The sequence below is a fragment of the Lactuca serriola genome, chromosome 5, assembly GCF_051521515.1.
Source record: "Lactuca serriola cultivar US96UC23 chromosome 5, Lser_US96UC23_V15, whole genome shotgun sequence".
NCBI classification, from domain to species: Eukaryota; Viridiplantae; Streptophyta; class Magnoliopsida; order Asterales; family Asteraceae; genus Lactuca; species Lactuca serriola.
Genome location: NC_136412.1, coordinates 335,339,848 through 335,365,079, shown reverse-complemented (window position 1 = coordinate 335,365,079; position 25,232 = coordinate 335,339,848). Strand labels below are relative to the sequence as shown.

Here is a 25,232-nt window from a genome sequence, read left to right as displayed (position 1 = left end):
TTTCCTTTCAATTAAGATCATAAGGTTAAAGGTACTTTCAATTGGAAAAAGAAATTGTTAGAAAGTCATAAATAACCTTATTTTTAAAATCAATTTTTCCGAGTTAAAAATGTTAAATTGTTTGTTGTTGGAAATATATGCCCCACTTCGAATAATATGTTTCCCAAAATTACCTTAAATGGTCGAGGACGTTCATTTCACATGCATTGTGCAATTTATCCTTTCTATAAAATATGTTATATGACCAAGTAATATTTATAATCATATTAATTTCACATTTTGAAAATTTACAAAGACAACATTCAGTTATTGATAGCCTACACTTCAAACTTCAAAGATAATGACAATTCTAACAACTCTCCTATATGAAGATCCACAAAATAACCATCAATCTACTGCAAAATCTGTATTTAGTGCTTTTTTTTGGATGATCCACCAAGACACGATATCATATTATTAATACCATGGTAGAAAAAATAACCAAAAAGCTTTGTTGTTTCAATTAAAACAAGTCGTTACTTTACTCTTACACCTTGAACCTTATAGCCTGGTGCACAAATATAATAAATCACAAGTAAAGATACAACACCAAATTGCATCAAAATCCACTTCAATCTTATATATTCCCTACAAAAATAAGATTTACAGAGCTGAAACTTAATGCAACTACAGGATAAATGTCGATAAATCAGCTTCAAGCATCGCTTGGTGGCAACACTTCCTCCTCTGCCACAGTTCCTGTTATCATGTTGAAAAAATATATAAGAAAATGAGAAATGAAAGGAAAAAACTAATTTTGGTAAATTCATAAAAAGCTTAACAGATTAAATTAGGCCAAATTTAAGTCCATCAGATGATAAAAATGGTCACTAAAGCCTAGTAACACCTTCGAATTATATACATCACCTATTCTTAATCAATGGTCATAAATCAAGATTCACTATATACCACAACTAGGATGTAAAAATTTCTTCTGAATTGAACACATTAACGCATCCAAAACATATTTTCAAAGCCAATAGCAACAACCATGGATTGGAACGATGATTTAGACTCTAAACCAATCAAGAATTCTAAAATTATAACAATTAGGATGATAGTTTTCATGTTCTATGTGGTTTTCTTATATGTCGACCCACAATCATGAATGTAAACAGAACATTTTTCAGTGAGTAATGTGAATTGCAGTTAATAATACTAATGTTTTGGATTAATTAACCAACCTTCATCAGCTACTTCTTCGAAATCTTCTTCGTCTTCATATTCCTCGTATCCATAAGCATCGTTCAAGTAGTCTAATGCAGCTTTAGTGAAAACCAATTTATCAGCATTCAGAATGTCGAACAAATTTAGTGTTCTGGGCGTCAACATCCTCAGAGTTCCAATGTTCCTACTGGAAAGAGCAACATTGTCTGAAATCTCTGTCATGAAAAACATAGATTTCTCCTTGGGGTCGATTCCCCATCTCTTCAAGGCTTCAAGGAAATCTTTAGTTTTGGGTTTCTGAAATTTATCCCCAAATTCTTCAACCACAATCCCATTCACAGCGGCGCTCGCCAAAGCCGTTGAAATCGCAAGCCGTTTCTCCTTCTTGTTGATCTTCACGGACCAATCACGGGGTTTAGGGCCGAAAACGACTCCTCCACCGGGACGAAGCGGAGTACGTTGAGACCCACGGCGAGCGCGGCCGAGTTTCTTCTGGGGGAAGGGTTTTTTACCACCTCCTCGGACCTCGGCTCTGGTAAGAGTGGAAGCGGTACCACGACGTTTGTTGTTTAGGTCAGTGGTTATACCACGGTGGACAACGGCGCGGGCGGTGTCTGGGTTGGCGGATTTGAGGTTAAGGGTGGTTTCTCCGACCTTGGTGCCGTCGAAGGAGAGTACTGGGAGTGTGGCTAGCTGGGAGCGGACTACGGCGGTGGTGCATTTGGGAAAATGGGGTTTTGGGGGTTTGATGAAAAGAGAGGTGGAGGGGGTTTGATTAGAAGAAAGGGAGAAAATGGAGGATGAAAGGAATGAGATTGAAGATGGTAGTCTTACAGAAATCGACATTGTTGTGTGTGAGGAAGCTCTCTCTGGATGAGTGTGCGTTATCCTCTCCTCGAGAGATTTACGGGCCTATCCGCTTCTGCTGGCTTTGCTCTTTAATCTTTATTTGATGGTGTACCGGGAAAAATATAGCATAAGATGATTGTGGTAACTTTAAGAAGGGATAAGTAACGAAATAACAAGTAATTTTTTTTTCTTGGCGTTATGATTTGTCATAAGCGAAAAAAAAAAAAAAATAGGACAAAAGACAAATATGTTTTCATTTTTTACGATTTTAAAATTAATTTTTCAATCTTTTATATTTTGACATTAAATTTTCGATTTTTTCCAATTTGCAATATAAATTAAATAAACATAGGCATAGACATAATTGCTCTATTTACCCTATAATATAATAAAATATATGTACAATAAATTAAAAAAAATATAAATGAAATAAACATATGCAAATACATAATTGCTATATTTTTTGTAGTTGGTTTTCTTTCTCTTTTCAAAGTCATTACCGCTCTCCTCAAGTGGGTTTCCATCATTTTCTTCCGACCCCCCAAGAATTTCAAAAACTATGGTTCATAGGATATCATCATCGGAGAAACTGACGACATCAGCAAAGCCTTTGCCTTCCAATTTTGTGACATCCTCGAGTTCACGGCCAGAAAAGACCGATTTATTAATGTTTATTTTGAAATCAGAGTATCCTTAAAAGATTAATATTGCGGAATTTGTTCCCAAAAACATGATAATGATATTATCAAAACATTTCCGAAAAAACATATTTTATTTATATTAAAAACTCTAGGATGTCATTTTTGATACAATACATACGCATAAACGAAATAATACAAGCCTTACACTAGTTTATCTAGACTACTGGCCTATAGGCATCCATAAATCTCTCATCATATCATCACACCTGTGCGGTCGTGCTCTTGTGCCACTACATGTAATTTAAGAAATTGAGCGGGTCAGACTTGAGGGCCTAATGAGCACACATGGTTTTCAACCCACAATAATTAAATCTTTATTATTATTATCAAATCATCAACCTGGTGAACACTAAGTTCAAAAACACATATAGGTTGTGAATTTGCTAACGTTCCACTGGACTGTCTACAATAGTATGTGGTCGTTATTTATACTCCGTTAGACAACTGGATCATCTTTAAAGTCAAGTCCTATAATCATCTATATCATTTTTCATCTTTCATCATTTATATCACCTTTCATCTCTTATCATCTATGTCATCTTATATCTACCCATCTTTACCCAACATAATTATAGGTAATAAAATAAATATACAATTTAAAATTGAATAAAACATGTATAAATCGTTCATCTAGCATAGATATCAGGAACACAGATAATAGGTACATATAGCATGTAAATATCTTAAATACTTTATATCTATGTGTAAGATGAAAGTAACTATGCATTCACATGATAAAATCAGTGAGTGGTGATCTGGGCAAAGTTTCGTCTAACACCTCAGATATTCCTTAACGTGACCAAAGTATAATCACTACAAAGTTTTAGTCTAATGATATTGGAGACTAAGAATAGTCTAGATCCTCACTAATCTCAATGTCTACATCAAGATCTATCAAGTAAGGATCAGCCAGGCAGGACACTTGTGAGGCAGGACCATTTAGACATATAGTCTTTCTGATATCCAACAACCAAACCAACATGACCATTCTAGACACCTCTCCCGTAAGTAGATCAATCAGTATAACGATATGAAATTACTAATAAATCTTATTTATAGGTTCATAATGACAACTTATGGCTATAAATATAAGTTACACAGAAAAGACTAGTGTGTAGCTTAACTTATAGATGTTCTTTCTGACAGAAGTTAGGAAATTGAACTGGCAGAGCTTCTACTCGCTAACTACTACTTCTTTAGGGATTACAGGTCTTCGCCGAAGGCTAAAATTAAGGGAAATGGGCTAGAATTGAGAGAATTTCGAGAGAGGGGAGGATAGGTAGTGAGGAAACTAGTGATTAGCCGAAGCCTATTTATAGCACAACTGCGTGTCGCGCCAAGTGTATGCGCCGCACACACCTAAGACGCCGCTCCTCCCATTTTTCTGCCACGTGTCGCAAATATGATGACACACGCCCTACCTTTTAGAAGGTGAGCGTCGTTCAACCCACATGTGCGTGGCACTTCTCGAAAAACTTTAGAAAATCATATATTCTTCATACGAGCTATGTTTTTGATGTTCTTTATATTCCCGGAAAGCTCTCAATGAGATCTACAACTTTCATTTAGACTTTGTTGGCTAATTTTGATCTGTTTTTAAAGCTATATTTTTAACAGACTTAGATTGTTAAAGTCCATTAAAAATTCATAACTTCCTCATATGATATTCGTTGTCGACTGTCTTTATATAGACGAAACCATATGGATGAGATCTTCAACCCTCGTTTAGATTGCTTTTCCTAACAATCAACCAATTTCTACTTTGGTTTCTGAGCTGTATACTGCTATGCTGAAACTTTTTAAAATCTTAACTTCCTCTTACAAAGTCAGATTGGTACGTTCTCTATATATACGCTCTCAGTTTACGAATACTATGAATTTCGTTTAGATTACTAAGGCTAATAGTCGTCCTAACTCTGATTTGCTATTTATGATATTGTAGTTGCGTCGGTTTAAACGAGAAGCTTCAACGGGTCATAACTCATCCGTTATAAGTCCATTTGAGCGCTCCTTATACCCTCAGAATCCTTATTACGACTACTTCGTCTCACTCATAGATTATTCATCCTAATCTTTAATCTATTTTGACGTGAGTTATATCTCTAATTTATTACGTAGCTATAAACACACAATGTGTGTGTGTATATATATATATATATATATATATATATATATCCATACAAATACCACATAATAATCAAATAACCCTAACCACTTCATCATCTTTATTAATGTCTAGTGGGAAACACGGGGTTACAAATTTGCTTAAAAGAGCCATCACTTAATCTTGGTTAGGAGAAATCTATCCATGCTTAAAGAAGGTTTTGATAAGATTGTATCGGTGCACCCAACCACCAAGATCAAGATTTTCACTGTGATTTTTCCGGAAAGAATATGGTGGTCGAAGTTAGGGAGATGCAAAAGGTGGTTTTATGGTGAACAATTGGATGTGGGTATTTTGGTGAATAATGTTGGGGTGACTTATCCTGCGGCTAGGTTTTTTCATGAGGTTGAAGAAGAAGTTTAGATGAATGTGATAGGTACGAGTTTGGTAATAAGACTTGTGGTTGAAGGAATGGTTGAGAAGGAAATAGGTGTCATTATTAATATTTGTTCGGGTGCTGCCATTGTTGTACCTTCACATCCTCTCTATGTAATCTATGATGTCAGCAAAGCGTAAGTTGGTCGCTAATTGTCTCTCTCTTTCTTTTAATTCGATACATGGTTCTCTCATTTTCTTTTAAGATCAAATTAAATGCATATGTGGTTTAATTTTGAGTCAGGAAACATGCATTATGGATGTTTTTACGACTAAAGGGCAGACATGGTTTTGAGTTATAAAAACAAGTTATTTACATACATGAGGCAAAGGTCAGAGAAACGAGGGATGAGGGACAAAAAGCCAGTAAAAGTATTGCATCAAAGAATAAGTGAAACATAAATGGTATGTAATGAGGCAAATTAAGGTTCTATAGCTTAAATCTTATTTACAAATATAGGATAAAAAAACTATATACAAACGAAGATTTTCACTGGTGGGGGTGTAAATTAGATATGTTTATTTCATTTATGCTGCAAATTGGAGAACATCGAAAACTTAGTATCAATTTTGGAGAAGATCGAAAACTTAGTGTTAAAATCACAAAAAAAAAATGAAAAATGAAAACATAGTGTTGACGGCAATCAAATGACATGAAGCAAACCGGTTAAGGGGTCAAAATTGCAGAAAATTGAAAATATAGTTACTTAATTGTAATAGAAAAAACATGGTGTCAAAAATCAAAATCTAAAAAAAGTAAAACATTAGGGACTTTTGTGTCATTTACCCCCTATTAAAACATTTTACCTTAAGATTAGTTTTAGGTGGATTACATTCGGAATTTTTTAATATATTTTCTATTTTTATTTATTATTTTTATTTTTTATTATAGGTTTTCAGTTATCATAAAACAATTTTTATAAGAAATTCTAAAATTTACAATTATTTTATATTTTTACCCTAAATATTTTTCTATATTATACGTGTTAATAGAAAAAAAAATATTTATATATGAAAATTTTATTAAACAATGTATTTACGTTTTATAGATGTCATCTCTTTATATATGTTTTTTTATGTATTTATACGGTTTAAAAGTTAAAACATGAAAAATATGTTTTAAGAAATATACACATATTTTTAAATATATAAATATGTTTATGTATAAAAACAATTATGTTATGAAAATCCGTAGTGGTTTGAGTCTAAAACATTAGGAAGTATGTTTAATTCTCTCAAACCATTGCTCTGATACCAACTTGTTGATGGGTTTGAGCCACAAGAACATTCATATGTGTACATGCCAACCCTAAATACTTGGATCTATGTTTCTCTATTGTACATGCAATTCATCCAAGATTTGAAACCCTAGATCTAGCATACATATTACAAAATCAATGTAACTAATGAGATCTAGATGATTACCTCTTGAATAACTCATGATTTTTCTTCTTCCTTGAGCTTAGAGTCACAAATGTAACTCCTCTAATGGCTTACAAACACCAACTAGCAAGAAGGTAGTATATGAGAGAGGGAGGAGGCACACAAAATCGGCTCTAGGGTTCTAGGAGAAGTAGTGGCCGATTTCTAAAACCCAAGGGTCTTATTTATACTGTGAGCAGCTAGGATTTCAGTTAAAACCCTAATGGATAGCTTAAACATTAAGCAGCCCTGGTCTCAATGAAGGCTATGAAGGTGTGGCCATGCTCATCCAACAAACTACACCCCTACCTGATTTCTATGATGTTCGTTCAAAATTAATCATGGAAGAAGCCCGGAAAGCACATCGAGCAGCTGCCACTGCAGCATCTCCCACTTCGGGTGCCTCTGCCACCGCCCTATCAGCATCAACACCAAACACACAGCCAAAAACCAGTGACAACAGTCGCTACAACCAACAACAATCAGAATACTTCAACTCTAGAGGGCGTGGTCGAGGGCGAGGTGTTCGTGGCCGTGGACGATCCTCGAACGGAAGAGGACGTGGATCAAACAGCAACTCTCATCAGTCGTCATACGGGTCAGGTTCTAGTCCCTATCAACCTTGGTCCACACCGCCTCCATGGGCTTTTCCTAACTACTCCCCGTGGGCTTACCCACCATGCCCGTACCCGACTCATCCTTATGGCTTAGAAGCCTCCTCCTAATGGCCCCGGTATCCTTGGCAGTCGACCTCAACGTCAATAGGCCTACACCTCCTCAGAGGCAAGCTACACACTTATGGATCTTGAGCAAGCTTCCACACAATGACCCTCCACCCACCTGATCAAACTTGGTATGCTGACACTGGCGCGACATCTCATATGACTCATAACTCAGGTAACTTCATGTCTTATGTTAATAATGGTCTTTATCGGAATGTAATTATAGGTAATGGTTCAACTATTCCAATCCAAGGTACAGACCATCAAACCCTCCCATATCCATCCCCCCCCCCCTTTACTTCTTAAAAATGTTCTTCACACACCTAACGTAATTAAAAACCTTTTATCTATTCGTCGGTTTACTGTTGACAATAATATTTCCGTTGAATTTGACCCGTTCAGTTTTGATGTGAAGGACTTACGGACGCGGACTCCCATCATCCGTTGCAATAGTACCAACAATCTTTACACATTCACATTCAAGTCATATTCCCAAGTTACGCCTCCTTCAACCTTTGTGGACATATCCTCTTGCCAAAAAGTCTCAAGTATTTCCAACCTTCAAACAATTCTTTTCTTTAATCAAAACTCAATTTCATTACACCATTAAAACTGTACAATGCGATAATGGCCGCGAATACGATAATCAACATTTTCATAATTTTTTCTCCGAAAACGGTATTTAATTCCGTTTTTCATGTCCACACACCTCTCCCCAAAACGACAAAGCCGAACGGAAAATACGTTCCATCAATAACATTATTCGAACCTTACTAACTCATTCCTCCGTGCCATTGAATTTTTGGCATCACACTTTACAACATGCCACCTACCTTCTAAATATTCTTCCTAGTAAACTTCTTAATAACCTCACTCCCACTCATCTTCTCTACAACCTCCAATCGACATATTCCCATCTTAGGACCTTTGGATGCTTATGTTATCCCCTAACTCCCTCTACCACCATCCATAAGTTAAATAAACGATCCACGCCTTGTATTTTTTTGGGGCACCCAACAAACCATCGGGGGTACAAATGCTTCAACCCACAAACCCGAACCATCATCCTTTCCCGTCACGTTGTATTTGATGAAACTATTTTCCCTTTCTCAAAAATCTCCCTAGCTACACCTCCTATGATCGTAACAAACCACAACTCTTCGGATCCCCATCCCATCATACGGTCTGATCCCAACCCGTCCCAAAACAACTCCAATCCTACTGTCACCAACTCACATCCCCCTCCTCTCTAAACTTACTCACGTAGGACTAGGCCCGCAACCCCCACCCCGTTCCAACCATCTTTATCAACCCAGGACCATTTAGAACCAATCATAATTCCTACCTCCACTCCTTCCTGGTCTGCTCATCCACCTCCTGTTCGTACAGTTCACACACGAAGCATGTCGAGTATTTCTAAGCCCAAACAACATTTCAACCTTCACAGCACAATATCCATCTCTCGTTTACCCCGTACCCTTCACAATGCTCTTCAAAACCCGGATTGGAATAAGGCCATGTCAGACGAGTTTCGGGCCCTTATTGACAATAACACGTGGGAGTTAGTCCTGCGAAACAATAACATGAATGTTGTGCGTACTATGTGGATTTATCGACATAAAACTAAATATGACGGTTCTTTAGAGTGATACAAAGCTCGTTTGGTATGTGATGGCAGGTCCTAAAAAGTAGACATCAATTGTGGTGAAACTTTCAGTCCAGTGGTGAAACTGGCAACAATATGTACGGTTCTTTCCATAGCTTTATCGCATGCATGGCAAATTCATCAGCTCGACGTTAAGAATGCCTCTTTACATGGACATCTCAATGAAACAATATACATGCATCAACCACCCGGGTTTCGTGATAGTCGCTATCCTAACCATGTTTGCTTGTTGAAGAAATCATTATATGGCCTCAAACAAGCGCCACGGGGTTGGTATCAACGCTTTGCTGACTATGTGTCTACATTGGGTTTTAAGCATAGCAAATGTGACCACTCTCTTTTTGTGTACAAACAAGGTACTCAAACGGCTTTTATACTACTTTATGTGGACGAAATTTTGCTCGTTACCTCGTCGGATCATCTATGCCACGACTTTATGAAGTTGCTGGCTCAAGAATTTGCTATGAAAGATCTTGGTCCCCTTAGCTATTTTTTTGGGATTTCAGTGATGCGGTACAAGGATTCATTTATCCTATCACAACAACAACAGCGGTATGCATCCGAAATTTTAGAAAAGGTTGGGATGAGCTCGTGCCACCCATCTTCCACGCCGGTCGACACCAAGTCCAAATTAAGCTCCACCGATGGCACTTTACTACCTGATGGGGGTACATAGTACCGTCAACTTGCAGGTGCTCTCCAATACTTAACGTTTAATCGTCTGGATATTAGTTATGCGGTTCACCAAGTATGTATGTATATGCATACTCCACGCATGACACACTTCAATGCATCATTGAAATGAATTTTGCGTTATATCCAAGGAACCATACATCATGGCTTGCATCTCTCCAAGTCGCCCCGCACATCACTTCTAGCTTATACGGATGTCGATTAGGGAGGGTGTCCGGATACACGACAGTCAACTTCTAGATATTGAATCTACTTGGGAGACAATCTCATTTAATGGTCATCCAAACGACAACTGACTATATCTCGTTCAAGCGCAGAAGCAGAATATCGCGGAGTCGCCAATGTAGTTTCAGAAACTTGTTGGATCCGAAATCTTTTATTGGAACTCCATCTTCCACTGGCCAAAGCTACGTTAGTATACTGTGACAATGTAAGCGTCGTCTACTTGACGTGCAACCCGGTTCAACATCATAGAACCAAACATATTGAAATTGATATTCATTTTGTTCGAGAGAAAGTTGCTCGTGGTCAAGTTCGTGTATTTCATATTCCCTCATGTTACCAAGTAGCTGATATCTTCACTAAAGGGTTACCTCTCGTACTTTTTGACGACTTCAAGAACAGTCTCAACGTCCGCCACCCTCCCGATTCGACTGCGGGGATATATCAGAGAAGATATTAATCTAGAGATATTAATCCCTTAGATAAAGGAATGTTTGTTTGTCATATAAAATATTATTTATTCAATGTATATCCATAAATAGTGAGGGCCAGGTCTTGTGTATATATATATATATATATATATATATATATATATATATATATATATATGGTGTTTATCATAATAAGAGATGGGCAGATTGAATACCATTAAGTCATTAACAATAATATTTCTTTACATAGAAGCATTCTACTTTTAATATTTTGATTTTAAATTTCCATTTGTTTCTAATGTGTTTCATTGGGGGGTTTTGCCAATCATCTGACAATGTTTAAGTGAAATCTATTTTTGTGTATGTGATCAATTGCTTTCTATAAAATCTAGCCTAATGTTTATTGTGTTTCTTGTTTCTCTTCCACTAAAATAACTCTGGTTAAAATCTTAGATCTAGTCATGGTTTGAATGTGTTAAGTTTGTTTACTCAGCTTTAATCTTATTATAGAATCTAGCCTAAGGTACCTTCTGTTTTAGAACCGTGATCTACCTTGGGGTACCTTAATACTTCATCATGGTTTTTCCATTCTTCCTTCCATCAATGCACCCATACCCTGTCCAATGCATGTTGAGCTACCAGTGATGTTTTGACCATACCCAATCTCAAATGTCAATTTTGTTGTAGGTCGAACATAAGTAGAATCCGTCCCAGTAGTAGCCCACCCAATCCAATTAGACCACCAATATAGTAGATCCACTAGATGATGAATCATGTTCCAAACAAAAAATTTGGTAATCAATTCTACCATATATGGAATTTGTAGTTCTTATAGTTGACTTGAAGATAAGCTCACTTTTGTATCCGACCCTTGAATACGAATGAAATTACTTGATACACATCACATATCCTTTATTTATTCCAGTTGTAAACTACCTCGCCCAACGTTTTGAGCCAATCCATCCCTAAAATAAATTCACATTACTCCAGACTTTCAAGTTCACCCCTTGCTGATCAATAAAGACCTTTTAGTCGTCTCCTCGCTTGATGTTAATTCCATAACAAAGTATTATGTTCTGTCAATGTCATCCAACCTCCCTAACGAGTTTAAGATATGGCGATACCTCTTATTATTCACTTTTCTCCACCTTTTCTTGTATCGATTCCATAAACGATAAACATGATCTTTTTTTTGCCTAAATTAGCAAGTATATGTTTTACTAAACGATTTGTACCTGGCAGGATGCTACTTGTAGGAAACATGATTTTTAGTAGTATAGCTTCATACATAACCAGTAACGTCTTCATTAATCATAGAATCAGTAATTCTAGGCTTTTCAACTAGCACCCGGGCAACCTCAATAGTTTTTTTAATTCTTCCCCATCATTTTTGCCATTAGAGACCAATCAAAAGTTTCATTGAATTTTTGAAAGTTTAATCTCATGTTTATAAGCTTTTGTATCGAATTTCTCTTCAGAACTTAAGCCATCTTCTCCATAGTCAGTTATGGACAACACATGAGGTGGTGGTTCCGCAAGAGTATGCATGTAATTACTAGATTCAAGCATATATGTGGGATGCAACTCAGAATTGTGATTTCTGTAGGCTTGAATATACCTTGACTTGCTCAAACCATCTTCAAGATCATAAGCGGACCCCATTTGGTTGGTTCACAAGGGTAAAACTGGAAACTTGAGTTACATGAGGTTTTAAGTGTTTCTTAAGGAGATTTAATCAAGGATGGATACCTAACAGGAAGGTTACCACACGAGAAAGGAAGAATATCCTTGATGATACTCCTCATACTAGGGGAAAGCATGTTGAAGTTTCTTTTTTTTTGTTTTACTCTTAGGCAATCTTATACTCAAACCAGGAGTGAGCTTAAATTCATCAAAATTATCATCAATTTTCCTTTTGAGCATTAAGTTGAAGACTTCCAACACAATGGTGAAGAGGTAGGGCGAAAGAGGATCCCCTTGCCTCAACCCCCTCTTTCCAACAAAGGACCCCTGATCTTCACCGTTAATATTAGTTGTAAACCAAGGAGTACTCACACAAGTCATAATCTAATTAACCATTAAAAGATGAAATCTAAAGCCACGTAAAGCATCCTTTAGAGAAATCCAATCCAATCAACAGTAAGCTTTTTGGATGTCAATCTCCATACCACATCTAGGAGAAACTATTTTTGTTTCTATAACCAATAAGTAATTCTTGAGACAACATGCAATAGGTCTATAATCATTCACCTTCCTAGGGGTATCAACTTTCGGAGCTAAAACAATCCTAGTGGAATTTATTTCATTCAACAGTTTTCCATTCCAGAGAACTCTCTCATAGCCTTACATATATCCTAACCCACAATATTCCATGAGGCCTTGAAAAAATGAGAAGAGTATCTATCAAGAGCCCTATTATCATCAATATTTCGGGTCAATATATTGCAAATTCAAGTCAAAACCCCCAAAAAAAACTTTTGAAATGATGTTTGGCACCACTTTTCCCCTCAGACCATCCTCATCAAGAATGGTTTCTACATGATGTCTATTTAGACGACATTTGAGACTTTTGTGAAAAAAAAATAGTATTTTTATCCCCCTCTTTCAGCCAATTTACTTTGGATTTATGGATAAGAAACCACTCCTCATCATTGCACACCATATTGAATTTATTAAGATACTCACTATGACTAACCCTCGTCTCATCATTAAAAGGATCCAAATCAATGTCTATTTTGGATACAATCAAGACTATTATGTAGCTCATATTTCCTTTCTTCAAATCATATTTCCTTAATGGCTTCTTTAAGAGTTTTAATTTTTGTAGTGACTTGGAATATGACAAAACCAGGAATCTGGATCCTCCAAACATTCTCAAAAGTGGGAATAAACTCATCTGTGAGGGATATGAAGTTCACAAAATTGAATGCTAACAATCAAGAATGCTCCGGAAGACTGGAAAAATCTAGGACACACTAGAAGACTTCAGAAGATTAAAGAATGTCCCGAAAGATAATAAAATATTCTAGAACACTCTAGAAGATATTGGAAGGATCTAGAATATCCTAGAAGATACTGGAAGGTTCTAGAACCTCATGGAAGACCTTGGAAGAATATGGAACATTCAGAACAAGTTGGAAGATCCAAGAATGTCCTAGATCTCTCTAAAACACCAAAGAATAGTCTAGAATATTATGGAACGTTGTATATAGATATAGAGAATGTGAGAACACTCTAGAATAGTCATGTATATTATGGAAGTCTAGAATTTTCCTAAGAGAAGGTGAGTTGCCTACAAATATGTGCGTAGCTCATTTGCTCCAAACCATTGAAAAATTGCCTTATAAAGTTCTTGAGTTCTTATAATACACGCTCTCTTTGTAAGCCTTAAAGTATTAATCTCTTGCTTTCCTTATTCGTGAATACATCCAAGATAGTGAAATTAGCCCGACTTGGTTGGAGAAAACTAAGTGGTACACAAGATAGATAGCACCACAAGACTATGATTTGAAATTCTGTAAGGTTTAAAAACAACATGAGCACAAGGAAACTCAGAAAAAAAAACTTTAGGTTAGCCATCACACGATCAAGCTTCTTAAAGAAACCTTTTGTAACATGAGGGGATTTAGTCCAAGTAAATTGCAGACGCAAACTATTGATATCCTTTACCTAAATAAAGTTAATACACTCTTAAAAATTAGCAAAACCATGGAAAGGTTTTGAAGAGCCCATAAGATGATTAGAAGGTTTAAGAGCAACACTAAAATCACCTAAAAGAACCCAAGGATAACCTTTAACAACATTTTTGTGGTAAACAAGATTATCCCACAAATTCCTGATGTGGATGTTGTAGAGGTCGAATTTAGTTGTGAGGTGTCAAATCCTTTTGATAGCTTCGTTAGTTTGTAAACTTGTTACAAGGGCATCTTAAAGTACAAAGTCTAGTGTTTTAGTCCCTTGTATTTTTTGTTTACTTTCATCTTTCCTATAAATAGGGAAGTTTACTAGAGTAGATAAGAACTTCGCTTTTGCTATTTCGTGTAACCTTTTCTAAACTCTCTGTACTGATTGAAAGCTAATTTGAGCCAAACAGATTATATTTACATCTTGTGTTCATCAATCATACTTTATTTTGATCTTGTTATTCAATCTCGATTTCGTTGCAATTACATTTGGTATCAGAGTAGGATTCATATAGATTTGATCTGTTTATCTGAAATTTTGCAAAAGTTTTGAGTCTCGTTCTAGATTTCAAATTTCCGCTCTTTTGCATCAGAAGTTCATTCTAGATCTACTGTTGTGAGTCGATTTTGCGGTCTAGTTGCTAATTCGAGTGTTCGATTGGTGATTATCAAAAGTTTTTTCTGTTTTATTTGTTTAAATTCAGAGTTTTCTCAAAATTTTGTCTATACGTTAATGGCGAACTTTAACATGAACACGATGATGTCTTATTCTCATCTCCTTGGTTCATCGACTAAAATTCCGATGCTGATCCCTGAGTATTATGATCAGTGGGCTGATCGAATGGAGGATTACTTGAATGGAATTGATGAAGAGTTATGGAAGTGTATTACCTATGATGTTCATCCACCACCTGCTGTTCAGAATATTGAAACTCTTCCAATAATCAAAATGTTCAAGAAATTGCTAAAAAAATTGGCGAAGAATGAGAAGAAATGCATGAGAGAACTCATAGGTGCTCTACTTCCTATTGTTTACAATTACGTTCGTAGTTGTAAAGCTGCAAAAGACATTTGGAACACTTTGAAGGAAAAGTTTCAAGGGAATGAAAAGACAAAAATCAATTTCGTGAAAAATTATGTGGTTGAATTAAGAGAATTCAAACAAATAGATGGAAAATCTATTGAATTGTACTACGATCGTGTGAATGAGCTAATTTACAAGTGCAGTCGATATGGAATCACCAGGTCAACAATGAAGTTTAATCTCACTTTTGTTATGGGACTTCGTAAGGAATGGTGAAATGTGAGTTTAATGGTGAAGACTTAACAAAGTTTTGATAACTTTTCGTTGAATGACTTGTACAATCTGTTAAAAACTCATGAATCCGAAGTTAAAGATATTGCTGAAGAAGCGAAGATTAGTTTGGGAGGTCCACTAGCTTTAGTTTCGAAAACAATTGGAAGGGAAGCAAAGAGAGAAGCTATTGAGAAAGAAGGTTCAGATGATGAGGGTCTGATTGTAAATTCTGATGATGAGGCTATTGCATTTTACTATAACAACTAAGTAAAGAAATTCTTTAAGAAGCCGTTCAATGCAAGGTCGAAAAATAGTGAAGTGAAAGGAAGTGATGTTGGGAAAACTAGAGGTGATGAGAAGAAGGAAGAAAAGAAGGAGGTTCATGATAAAGAGGATAAGAAGGAGAAAAAGCTTAAAGATGATGCTGGATTCGACTGCCATTATTGCAATGGGGCGAATCATATTACATCCGACTGCATGCGTCATAAGTGTGATGAAAAGAAGAACAAAGTGAAAGATGAAGCTTATTACGTGGAGATGCTGGAAGAAGTTCGTGCAAAAGCTAAGGGTTTGTCTTTGGTGGCCAAGGGAGCAGATGAAGAAGATGGCACTTACCAAATTTGGTCGTCAGGCTCGGACGATGAAGAGATGCGAAACCCTACTCACGGGGCAATGTTTGTTGTGCATGAGGAAGGAGAGAAAGAAAAGATAACTGGGAAGTGTTTTGTGACAACAACTTCCCATAAATCTCTAATGACTTCTCAGGTACGTTCTCTTTTACAATATTTTAATATTCCTTCAAATGCATATGATTTGATTTTATCAGATTTTGATGCAGCTGCTACTTACGTTAATGATTTAATTATTTCTGCTAGTAATGAGGCTAAGATGTCAAACACTCAACTCTTAGAAACCCATAAGGAGTTAGACTCGAAGAAAATAAAAATCGAATACTTAGATATGTAAATCACAAATTTGATGTGTGATAGGGATAGTCTTAATGCAGATGTTTAAACAATTCCATTAATTACCAAACACACCATGAGTTCTAAATTTTTTTTAAATTAAGTCCAAAACTTACACTTTAACCCCCGAAGATTCAAATCTCGTCATTTGGCTTCCCGAAACCTACACCCCACTAATTATTATTTGATTTCGGACTATAAAACATATAATAATATACTAATATACTAATATAAATTGCTTCTCGGGGTTCCGGGTTTATCATTTAATTACTCTCCTTAAAATGGGATGTTACAAATTCACTATGAAAAAACTGGGTTAACTTTATCTTCAAACGATTGTCTAACCAATTAGACCCTAAAGGAACTATCACAATTGAAATAACATCGACAGATAATGTGTTTTAGTAACATTAGACCTTAAATAACACGTGTCTATCTGGTTTTAGAGAAAGGATAACAATATTTGAAGAAAAAATAGAGAGCTTAAGAAGGAAACTAGTGAAGAATGCTTGTTCTCCGACATAATCGTCTTCTTCCACTGTCGCCACCTTCTATAGATTAGATAGTTTTGGAAGTGGCACTGTTTCTTGGAATAGAAGAAAACAACTAGTATAAAAAAAAAGTGTTCCAAGAAGAACCCAAGAACCTATTGAAAGAACATCAACATATAATGTATTTAAAACCCTCTATAGAAAAGCATATGTATAACAAGAAAGAACACCAGAGGAAAACGATTAACATCCTCATAATTTCAAGAAAAAAACAAAGGTAAATGTGAGAGGTCAAAGGAGGAAGAAGAAATATGAAGAGTTCAAGCGTCTGGCCTTGGTTTTGTAATGAAAAGTGAACCATTTTGTAGTGAAAATGAACCATTTGTGAAAATCATCATGATTTTAATGAAGAATCTTACACAACATTAGAAAATGGAAAATTTTGTTTAACCGATATATTATGGGCTTTGTATCCAGCAAAGGGAAAATATTTATTATAACTCTATCAAAATCCTTTTAAAAAATATTATTTAATTTTGGTATGTTTAAAAAACTACATTTAAGTAAGTCTTTGTACAAAACAATATGAACGAACTACGTTTTATATATATATATATATATATATATATATATATATATATATATATGTGTGTGTGTGTGTGTGTGTGTGTGTGTGTTTGTGTGTGTAAGCTTTTTCTATGTGAAAAAGTGCAAAATAAAATGCGCCCACACTTTCCTTATGGAGGAAGAACGACTTTGAGCTCCAAAACCCTCTATAATGATGATTTTTCACCTCCTTGGCTCCTAGGGTTTAATAAACATTAAGTTTTGAGCATCCATGCAAAGGAAAGAGGAATCGAAAGCTTTCTAGGTATAACCTCTTCTTTTCTACCTTTAAATTTCTAATTCAATGTTTCAGAAAAACCTCAATGTCAAAATTAGTATGGTTCCTTAATTAAGGTTTGGTTTTCTAACCTCCCTTGAGTGGTTTACATGGTTCTAATCTCAATCAAATCATCCTATTGATAGATTTGATAAATTAGGTAAAATCTCCATGAACCCTAGAAAACCCCAAATTTGGGATATTGTAATTGATGATGAAATGAGTTTGTATTCTATGACCTAGATGATGTTTGACAACAATAAGTCCAATTGAAATTATCAAACTCATCCATGATGGTAGAATCATGTTTAAGCTTGGATTGAAATGAATTTGGGGGCAATATGATGAAACCAATGGAATCCTTTGTTTTTAGTCAATTAATGAGTAAAAAAAGTTCATAATCTTGAATGGATACTCTTGGAATGATTTGAATTCAAAATTTAAGATTTTGTTTGATTCCTATATTGATATATGGAGTTATTGGCTATAAGGGCAAATTGGGAAAATTAGAATGAAATTGGACATTCCATAACTACATTAAGGAATTAACATCATATTTCTGTAATGTTAAGTACTTGACAACGCCTAATGATGTAATAGATGATTTGGGAATAAGTCTTATGGATTGAAGAGTGTTATTGAGTAACATGAATTCTTAACCCTTTCAATTAGGTGATTATAAGCGTTTAGAGTGTCATAATGGAATTGAGGATTCCATTGTAATTAGAAACTTACAATAGGATTTATTATAGTTTTATGTGCTTAACCACATTTATATGAGTGTTCAATAACTTGGGAACTAACATTGTGATCTTTGGAATGTTTAAGTAAACAATAGACTAGTAAACCCTTCTTATGGAACTTGAGGATTTATATGTTCTTAAATGGTTTCAATGAGCACTTAATGAATTAAGTGGGTGTTTAGAATGATAAAACATCTCCTAATCATGTGTCAGAACCTAAAAAAATGGTACAAAGTGAATGGGAAAAGGGACTTCAAGAACTATGCAAAGTAGGGTGTTATTTTGAGAAAATTCGAGAACAGTGTGTGTTCAGGCCTCATTCCACGACCGTGCAATGGCAAGGCAAATCATTCCACGGCCGTGGAGTACCCTGATCAATGTCATGTAATTTTTTTGTAAATTTTGCATACAGACTCAGTTTTACATGCGGTTTATATTTTTGCATAAGAAATAAGATAAAACAATAAAATTTAGTAATTAAACATATGAGGGGTATTTTGGTCATTTTAACGACTAATGTCCATGTTATATAAGTGTTGTTTGAGAGTGTAGCTCCAAGGAAAGGAACTAGAAGAATACTAGTTAGCCTATGTGTGATTAAGGTGAGTACATGGCAAAAATCATTTTATGATAATGAAATGCAATGTTTTATATATGAAATGTTTTGAAAATAAAGCGTTAAATATTTTTGGAAAGAGTGTTTTGAAAAGTACCTTGAAAGCAAGAATGTTTTAAGAGCAAAGAACATTTTTTAAAGAAAGAATGTTTTAAGAGCAAAGAACATTTTTGAAAGAAAGAATGTGTTGATAACGTGTTTGAATATAAATGTTTTACTTTTGAAATGAGTATTATGATGCTAAAGTATAAAATGTGTAAAACATGGAAAGTAATGACAAGAATTTGAAAGTAAAGAAAGAATGAAAGCTGCCAGGGCCATGATGCCTCGTAAGAGGTCTAGAGAAATCTACTAGGGTGAAACCTCTTCGCAAAGTAGATGCCCTAGTTAACGATGCCTTGGTGGATTGATTTGTATTTCCACCTTCGTCTAGACTTGGGGGTACCCTAATTATAAAAATTAGCAACGATTTAATACCGAAATTAGCCCTTGATAAAACAGAAAGAAATGTAGAAAGATGTATTTTGAATTGAAATGATAAGATATGAAATGATATTTATGTTGTGTATGAAAAGAGTTTTCCTTGAGAATGCGTGAAAATGTTTTATGGTCTAAAACTATGTTTTGCAAAGAGGAAATGTTTTTGATGAAAATGTGATAAATGTTTTGGGTCACAAACCAACGTCACTCACGAGACATTATTGTCTTATGTGTCTCTTTTAATGTCATGTATCTCAGGTTGCAGTTAAGGAGAGAGGATGATAGATAAAAGTTAGAAGTCAAGAGATAGAGAATGGTGTGGAACTTCTTAAGTTCTTTATTTATTGTGTTGATGTAATTCTTATTTACTTGTTATGGTTTGTATGATGCTTAATGGTAACACCCAATGGTTGTAAATGTTTTTTGTGGGATTGGTTTTTGTTAAATGGATTAATACTCCAAAAGATTTTAAAACCATAGCATTTTATAGTTTGAAAAAAATGGGCTGTTACATTGTCATTGGGTAACATTTGAACCAAATGTATAGTTTTTTTGTAGTTTTTACAAAGACTGTAACATCCCAAAAATACTGATAAATTTTTTTCATTTTGAACCACCAAATTCATACAATATTTGTTCCAAAATCCATCATAGTAAAATGTATTACAATCACCATAGTAAAATAACAATCATTAATGCGGAACATCATTAGGGGGTGTTATGCAGGCAAGTTGGGCCCTTCCCTTTGGAACTGGAAGTACCTAAAAATGGTTAAACTGCAAAATCGTAAGCATAAAGCTTAATGAGTTCCCCAAAAATACCACATTCTATACATATTATCGGGTCCCCCCAATCATAACAAGCCTCGACCATCATACAAACGGGCATAACTATGTTGGATTAATGTGTAAAGGTCCTAACTAAATTGGTATTTTATTGATAAATAAGAGTAAAGTATTTTTTGGCTTGCCCTCATAACCAAGAAATTGTTCAGATTGATTTAAGAGAGAGATAAATGATTTATTAATATATTATATGGTAAATATATTAATTAGAAATAGTTATAAATAATATAGAATTAATCGGAATTAATGTAGTATTAAATTTGGGTTAATTAGAATTAACTATAACTTGAAGGACTATAACTCTAACTGTTCAAAGGTTGAGCATGGGACAGGTTCTAGAACCCTCCTGCTTGGGATGGTTTTGGAGGCTCTCTTGGAGCCTTATGAAAGTCTTCATAATGATAAATTATGGACCATATAATTACCTTATTTAAAATAATATTATTGTATGTCCAAATCAAGGTTTCTAGGTGTTTCCTAATCAGCTATAAAAGGGGCCTTAGACTTGGAATTTTATGCTAGAGTATTTCATACAAGCCACAGTAGAAAATTTGATACATCTCCCTTCTCTCCTAAATCTTTTAGGGTTCTTGTGTTGTTGGTGTGAACCATTAGAGGCTTGCACACAATTAAGCAAGTTTTTCAAGAGATTATTGGATTGATTTAAGGGTTTGTTTACAATAACAAATCAGAGTTATGTAAATCATCCTTGTGAATTTCGATTTTAAGAGGGTTAGGTTTTGTTGTTTAATAGTTTGTTGCTTCAATAGAGTTATGACATAGATCAAATTAGGCTGCATTTACTCTTAAGAGTTTAAGTAATTTTCCACATTATTACATGCAAAACCCATCAAGCCCAACATACCAATGCTAGAGTCACAAAGACAACTAGCATCCTACATAGTATAATGAGAAGACTTATGTGTCTCATGAAACCAGATAAACCATAAATCAATGCCCAGTAATGGTGCTACAACACACTTAACGAATTAAACTAGGTTCAACCTTAGTCTATACTCTCGATCTAGAAATTTTGACCAAAAGTCAACCCTTGTCAATAAGCCAATAGTCAGGGTCAAAGTCAACAGTCAACATCATCATCAACTGACCATCAAGTCGTGACCAACCCATGGTCACGTCGTCAGAAACACACTCGGCCCAATCCAAAACTCGGTCACGATTCAACTCAGCCAATTCAATCTCGATCCAAGCTCCCACCACGTCAAGATGATCATGACATTATGTCATGACAAGGAAGCTATCACGTCGTGAAGACGGGTTTTCTCAGTTTAATGGATTTAGCTCTTAATCCATTAAGCCATCCATCCAATCCTTTCAGAAGGCTTCTGTAACATCCCGAACTTTGTAGGTATATTTCGAATCCCTCATCTTTTGTAAGTTTCCAATTGTAGTCCTTGGAGTGGTTTAGTTGGGCCATGAGAAGTATAAGGACTAAAGTTGCTACTTTAAGTTAGGAAAGAGTATGTTGAGCGTACATAAGGGTACGCTGAGCATACTAGGCGTGCCCTAGTATGCTGGGCGTACATTCATGTACGTTGGGTGTCTAATGTATACAACAAACCCTAATATTTAGGGTTTGGGGACTAGATAAACACCCTTATGGATCATTTCCTCTGACTATCCTAACCTCCATAACCTACATTCGTCCTCCCCAAACCCTAGCTCTTCGTTGTGGGTGTAAGTTATGTTTTGGAGTGTTTCAATAGGAGAGCATTGCATCCAAGTGTTGGAGAAGAAGATCAAGTTCATAGATCTGAAGTTAGTTTGTGCTCTAGAAGCTCCTAAAGGTATAAAGTTCTAAACTTAATGAATATCTGCTTAGATCTAATCAATTTACTTTATTAGAAGCATCTCTTGTCCCAATAGCCATAAAGTGGTGTATTTTGTGTTATGGACGTAAAGAGCTATCCTTCCAGGCTCTTGAAGGGACTTTAAGTGATAAAAATAAGGCCCCATTAGTTGTAAGTGTCCCATGAAAGAGAAATAAGGACTTAATGGATTAAGACCAAGCGTTTAGAACTTTATTGACGGCCAAAGTCATAATGTTTGTGGCTTTATGGACCCTGGGCATGTTAGGCCTCTAGATCTGAGATTTGGACATAAGTGCTTAAGCCATTAAGTACTTAATAAGGTTTTGTCAAGAGATGGAATACGCCCAGCGTAAATCCAATATGCCCAGCGTACTGGGTCAACCACCCCGACGGTGATCAACATCTGGTCGAGTACGCCCCGCATAATAGAGGAGTATGCCCCGCGTACGTCCTTTGTTGGGCCATTGACATTTAGGCTTCGGGTTTTGGGTTGTTTATGGACTAAAGGGGTTTGGACCTTTGTTGGGCTTATTAAATAAGATGTTGTGGGGAAATTAGTGGTAGTGGATCATGGGTTTATGCCCAATAAGGAGATTGGGCCCAATTTAGTAAATTGGGCCAATAGTGGACTTATGTATTTGGACCTTCAAGATAAGGAATTGGTGTGGGACTTTGGCCCAATAAAAGGAATGGTTTTAATGAATTTTAAAGACACTTGGTGAAGGGGGTAATGTTGGGTATTAACCTAGTATTTATTATTATGTGACAGTTCGGGATTCCTGGTGAGATCGTAGTCAGAGACTTGCAATATTTCATCAGTATTTACGAGGTGAGTTATCCTCGCTATATCGACAGGGTCTAAGGCACCAAGGTCGGCCCTTTATGGATTGTATGCGGATTATTTACATCCTGTTAGTTAGGACTCTATGTTAGTGACCTATAAGGTCGGTGTCCTGGTTATAGGATTATTGCTATGCTTGTGATCTGTTAGCTCGGTTTGACTGGTATATGCATGCTATTATTTGTATGTGCACATAATTGTTTGTTTGGAGGTTGGGTTGAGGCAGTCCTGCTTCATACTGTAGGCCAACATACTTGGACCGGTCCGGATAGGATGTAAGCCCTGAGGAGGTTGTCCAGTCATGCCGAAGGCCCGATGAGCGGTCCGGATAGACTATAGGCCCTGAGAAGGCGGTCCAGTCATGCCGAAGGCTTGGGAGCGGTCCAGATAGGTTGTAGGCACTAAGGAGGCAGTCCAATCATGCTGAAGGCTCATTATACATGTTGTTTGTTATTATTTTGTTGTTTGGTATATGTTGGTATTTTGGGGGTAACTCACTAAGCCTTCGAGCTTACATTTATTGATTTTTGTTTTAGGTACTTCAGGTGACCATGGCAAGGCGAAGACATGACGCACACATCCTCACATTCTTATGATTTTGGATTTCTGGGAACTCTAATATGAAATCATTTTGAAACAATTTGTGAACTATGTTGATGTTTGAATAATTTTTGATTACTCGGATTGGTTTTGAAAAGTTTAAATTTTTAGTAAAATTTTGGGTTGTTACAAGTTAGTATCAGAGCCTTGGTTTGAGTGAATTGGAGGAACATTCATGTGAATCCAGTCTCAAATCAAGTAAAGGATTCTCAAAATGATTTTCAAATGATTTTCAAATTAAAGAAAGGGGATGTGATGTATACGTCAGTCGGAGCCAGTAAGTAGACCCCAAAATACTATACAGTTATTTGATTACGTGATATGTTAGAACAACATGCTAGTACTTGGCTAGAGGTCTTTAGAAAATTGCATGATATGATTTCCTGATTATGTGACACCTGTTAGCCTAGGGTTTCCTTTATATGAGATTGACATCATTACTGTAGTTGATTAGTGTATGCATCACGGTTATACATAATTAAGATCTTATAGCCTGAGAATGTTTGATTTGGCCTTATGTTCTGTTCTTGTTTGATTGGGGGCTTGGGGTTGGATCGGATATTCAAAAGTCTATAGGGTCCAGCGTTATGTATGGCTAGCATGCACTAGTGTTGTAGGGTTGGTGGAAGTTTCATGGGTAAGTTGTATGAGGCCGATAAGCCAGTTATGAAACATTTAACCCTTCCCAAGGAGTGAAGGTTGAGTGGACACCATGCATGTGTATACTAGGGCATTATGATGACACTTGAGACAAATATGGGTAGGTGTGGAAGGTAGTATGAGCCCATACTACTAAAAGCACAGGACCCATACGCGTTTCAAGGAAGTCATAATCCCTAGGGTTAATTGGGGGTTGGTTCCCAGTTATGATGCGAATTATCTGATATCTTTCTTGGTATATTTCCAGTATGGTAGTTACTAGACGCTTTGAGGCTGGATCGGGATCAGGATCGGGGTCAGGAGCTGGTGGTCAGGATGGGTCGGTACCGCCCGAGGTCGTCGGTCAGATGGGGACGAATAAGTTGGATGCCAGGATTCGTGAGATTCTACATGACGAGGTTGCTACTCTGTTCCGGGCGTAATTGTCGGAGATGTTTGGGTCTATTAAGACTGCCATGGTTGAGTACTTTGACGAGCGCTATGCAGCCCTAGCTGAGACGGCTACCGCTGCAGCAACATCGGCTGTAACGGCGGCAGGGGGAGGAGGTGTCCGGGCATTTCAGTACCGATACTCCGGCAACACGAAGCCCCCTACTTTCGATGGGGTGTAGGATCCGATCGTCACTATGAGATGGTTGTCTGATGTGGATGGATGTTTCTTCACGTGTTCATGCCCAGCTGATCAGAGGGTGAGGTGTGCTCTGAACCTGTTACGGTCCGGGGCAAAGGATTGGTGGATATTGGTTACCGGGTCGTACACTGAGGAGTAGCGAGTTGCGATTTCTTAGGATTCGTTCAAATACATGTTCAGTACCCGTTATGTTCCACAGGTGGAGAGGGAGAGA

At 36.3% G+C, this 25,232-nt stretch overlaps 1 protein-coding gene and 1 pseudogene across 1 annotated transcript; one reads left to right on the top strand and one right to left on the bottom strand.

Moving 5' to 3' along the window:
• Nucleotides 1–477: 477 nt before the first annotated feature.
• RPL4 (ribosomal protein L4) lies at nt 478–2,166 on the bottom strand. The gene is made up of 2 exons (XM_079003587.1): nt 1,224–2,166; nt 478–738 (listed from the first exon to the last, which is right to left on the bottom strand). The coding sequence occupies exons 1-2, from the start codon at nt 2,050–2,052 to the stop codon at nt 695–697; spliced, it is 873 nt and encodes a 290-aa protein (XP_078859713.1). The 5' UTR covers nt 2,053–2,166; the 3' UTR covers nt 478–694.
• An 87-nt stretch (nt 2,167–2,253) lies between these two features.
• Nucleotides 2,254–5,436, top strand: LOC145051016 (very-long-chain 3-oxoacyl-CoA reductase 1 pseudogene; annotated as a pseudogene).
• The last annotated feature ends 19,796 nt before the right edge of the window (nt 5,437–25,232 follow it).

Bases quoted from the DNA above. Each gene is read 5' to 3' on its own strand.
- RPL4 (XM_079003587.1), bottom strand. From the start codon at position 2,052: ATGTCGATTTCTGTAAGACTACCATCTTCAATCTCATTCCTTTCATCC. The intron at 739-1,223 runs GTTGGTTAATTA...ACATGATAACAG, and splicing joins CGAAGAAGTAGCTGATGAAG to GAACTGTGGCAGAGGAGGAA.